The following is a 3,455-nucleotide window of genomic DNA, read 5'->3' as shown; positions in this document are numbered from 1 at the left end:
ACACTTCCGCCACCTCTTCCCTGCCCCTGCCCCTGCCCCTGCCCTAGCCGATGTCCGTGCCGCCTACTTCCCTGAGAGAAGACAAGCCAACAGAATCGATCTCACATGCCCATTCCATCGCATCTGTGAGCACCAGCTGTACTCTGCTTTTACGCCTGGCTTAGGAACTGAATTGTATTTCCAAATGAATGTTGAGGTTCTGCGCTCTGCGTCTAAGGAATGGCTCCAGTCCTCAGTGACTCCTCTCTTCCTTGTACCTTTAGGGTCTCCCTCTCTCCTGAAGAATCTCATCAGCAGACAAATGTGGTATAATCTCATGCTTTTAAAAACAACGCAATCTCTTAACCCTGTAATTGCTAATTCCCTGCCAAAGTCTACACTTCCTCACCGCCCCTTTGCAGCAGAAGTGGATCAGACATTGAAAAGTATTTTTAAGAGATATTTTTGCTGTAATACACATGCACTCACCAGAGACATAGAGACAGAGATACAGAAAGCAAGGAATGACCCTCCATGGGGGATGGCCACACCACACTCCCTTCTCCATTGTCCTCTTGGGATTTTGGGCACACACGCAAACTTACCTGGCATGAGTTTTAAGCTGCCGGGTCCAGGATTCAAACCATAGTTCACTGTATGGGAGTCCAGCAATGTAACCATTACTCTATTTGCTGGTCCCAGTATTTGAGTTTTATTTGCATATTTTAAGAAGTACAGGGCCAGCCCATAGCATAATGGTTAAGGGCACTAGATCCCACATGGCTGATCACATAGTTCAAGTCCCAGACCTGGTGATTTGAAATACACACCAGGCACACGTGTGCATGCCCAAAATTCCAAAGGAGGGAGAAATGGAGGAGAATGGATTGCAGTGTGACCATTCCCTATGGGGCAGGAGGGCATTCTAGTCCCCCACCCCATTTCCCTAATGTGTATATATCCTCTGGCTTAAAAACTATATATGGTAGTTTAAAATTGAAGTAGATCATCCAAACTGATAAGAAATAAACTTTTTTTTTCCCCCTTGGTATTTTCCTATTATCTGCAGAAACTGAGGGTTGAGAGGCCAGGGTTCTGTCATTTCAGTTCTTCTAATCAGGAACAAAGATCAGACACACCTGCTGGTAAGTATCTTGTGCTTTGTAAGAATATGAGTTAAGGAGGTTAGTGCCTTAAAGCGTAATAAGATCCCAGGGTGTGGTACTTAAACAGATGCTTCTGGGTTATCTTTGGGATCTAGAAGCTTGTTGAATTGGGGGTTTTATTTGGGATTAGCACCTTAAACATTTTGGCTGTATAAATTTTGTGCAGTGTAACTTAATTCTCAATCATTGATTTTTGACTTTTTGTTCAAGGGTCTTAAAAACCTCTTTTTCTCATGGCCATAGTTATAGTTTTGATTTGACAGTGTCTTTTGGGAGGTGAGAAACTGTAGACGCTAGTGACAGGAAATTACAAATAGTGCCTGTAGAACTTCAGTTAACATTTTCTGGCCTAAAAACAAAATAAAACATGCTTGTTTAGCCTTTTGCCTTTACGAATCTCTTTCCTGAGCTAGCCCTGTAACCTGGTGGTTAAGGGTGCTGGATGCCACATGGCCAGCCACAGTTCAAACCTCAGCCCCAGTGACTTGAGACTCGCTGGGCATGGGTACATGCTTGTCCAAAATCCCAACAAGGGGAAGAGATAGAGAAGGGATTGCAATGACCATACCCCACTGGGGTTACTTTCTCCCTCTCTTTTTCTCTGTCTTTGGCAACTGTATGTATGTTTAGCCCTCGGACTAAGATTAAAAAAAAAAGACTATCTCCTAAACACGATCCATGTAGTTCTGATTTAATGAGAAACCTTCAGTAGGATAGAATCAGTTAATTGAGGCATCGCTCTATAATAAAATGATAGAATTTCTGTATTTCTTGTGTTTTAACTATTCCAGGTGACTACCCATCTGGGGTGAAACTTGCTGGCCAGAGTGGCGGCGTCCGGGGGCGAGGGATCACACGCTTACTTGAGAGCATCTCCAGCTCCTCCAGCAGAGGCCACAGGCTCTCCAGCTGCGAGGCCCCTCCCTCTCCTTACGTGGCACAGAAGGATGGGTATAAATCCTTCTCTTCCTTATCCTAATGACGGCACTTCCTCAGTTTCTGGGAAGATAACATGCCCACCTTCCCTTCTGACTACAGCCATATTAAAAGCACATCAATGATAAATGTCACTAACGTGGAAACTCCTTCATTTGTAAGGAAATCCTGTTTCATAGAGTAAAAATAATTGTGGTTGGCGAAGATCGTGACATTTTGTTTTTTTATTTTCCTTGAGTGATTTTTCTACTTCCTGACTGTATGATGGGTATGGCATTAAAGTTTTGAATATTTTAAGGACAAAACAGACATTTTCAGAGTTGTGCTTTTGGGAGTGTTATGAATTAATAATTTCCCCTGTAATTAAAGTCGTTAGTATCTGTTATGAAAGGTTATAAACCTGCACTAATGTGCTTATTTCCATTATGAAACAAGAGCCTTCATACACTAGAGATCTTTAGGCTTTTAACTAAGAAAACTAGCTTTTAGCAAAAATTCAGTTTTCTGCTGAAAAATACTTTGACATAAGCTTACTTTGGCAAAAGGAGTCATTTGAAGGATGAGAAGCCGAAGTGAACAGATGATGGAATTTACCGAAATCATATTGTCGGTAGTGATTGCCGGTCAAACCATTGGGCCACAGAGCTCTGCGTGTACTGAGTCAGCAGCAGACTGAGTCAGCATTCGTCCTGGCTCTGCCTTCATCTGGCTCGTGCTTTCTTCCTGGGAAGTTGTATGACTCCGGAGGGTGAGAACAGGTGCAGCAGCCCCCTGCCATGGAAGCATAGCTGGGACTGCGATAGCAGTGGTGGGGACAGCGTTCCAGTCTGGGCCTCTCCCTTCAGAGACCATGGTCCGAGCACACCACGCTGTCCTCCGTCTCCCTTTCATCTAGTTCCGGTACCAGACTTTGGACAGGAAACTACTCATAGACTGCACGTTTGTATATTGTGTTTTCTAACAGCAGACTTCTCTTTTTTCTTTTTAAATTTGCTACAGGGCACATGCACTCACCCAAGAGAGGGAGAGAGAGAGAAGTGAGAAGGCACCCTCCCACCCCAGGAGGTGGCTGTACTGTGAACTCTTCGTCACTCTCCATTCTCGGGATTTCGGGCACTCATGCTTGGCCTGTTTTTCAAACTACCGGGTCTAAGATTTGAACCACATGGTCGGCTATGTGGGATCCAGCCACCTCAACCACCATGTTACTGGCTTGCCCTCTAATAGAAGATTTTCCTAAACCTCAGATCTAGTCTTTCTGAGCTATTCTAGTTTTCCTAAAAATCAGCATAATTGTATAGACTAAAGAGGAGGGAAGATCTAAAATTGTAATTCAGACTCATGACTGGATATTTAAGGTCCTGTTCTGTGTTA

General features: G+C 43.8%; 1 protein-coding gene across 1 annotated transcript in view; it reads left to right on the top strand.

Annotated features, from left to right (window-relative positions):
• MAEL (maelstrom spermatogenic transposon silencer) overlaps window positions 1–2,381 on the top strand; it is a 35,480-nt gene extending 33,099 nt beyond the window's left edge. Inside the window, exons 11-12 of the mRNA XM_006163053.2 lie at window positions 1,049–1,124; window positions 1,937–2,381. Coding sequence (XP_006163115.1) covers window positions 1,049–1,124; window positions 1,937–2,124 — 264 coding nt within the window. The 3' untranslated portion in view covers window positions 2,125–2,381. The remainder of the gene's footprint in view (window positions 1–1,048; window positions 1,125–1,936) is intronic.
• Window positions 2,382–3,455: the final 1,074 nt, after the last annotated feature.

Source organism: Tupaia chinensis, unplaced genomic scaffold (genome assembly GCF_000334495.1).
Source record: "Tupaia chinensis unplaced genomic scaffold, TupChi_1.0 Scaffold141320_1, whole genome shotgun sequence".
In the NCBI taxonomy this organism is placed as follows: domain Eukaryota; kingdom Metazoa; phylum Chordata; class Mammalia; order Scandentia; family Tupaiidae; genus Tupaia; species Tupaia belangeri.
Note: the sequence above shows the minus strand (reverse complement) of the source record. Positions and strands in the feature narration are given on the sequence as shown.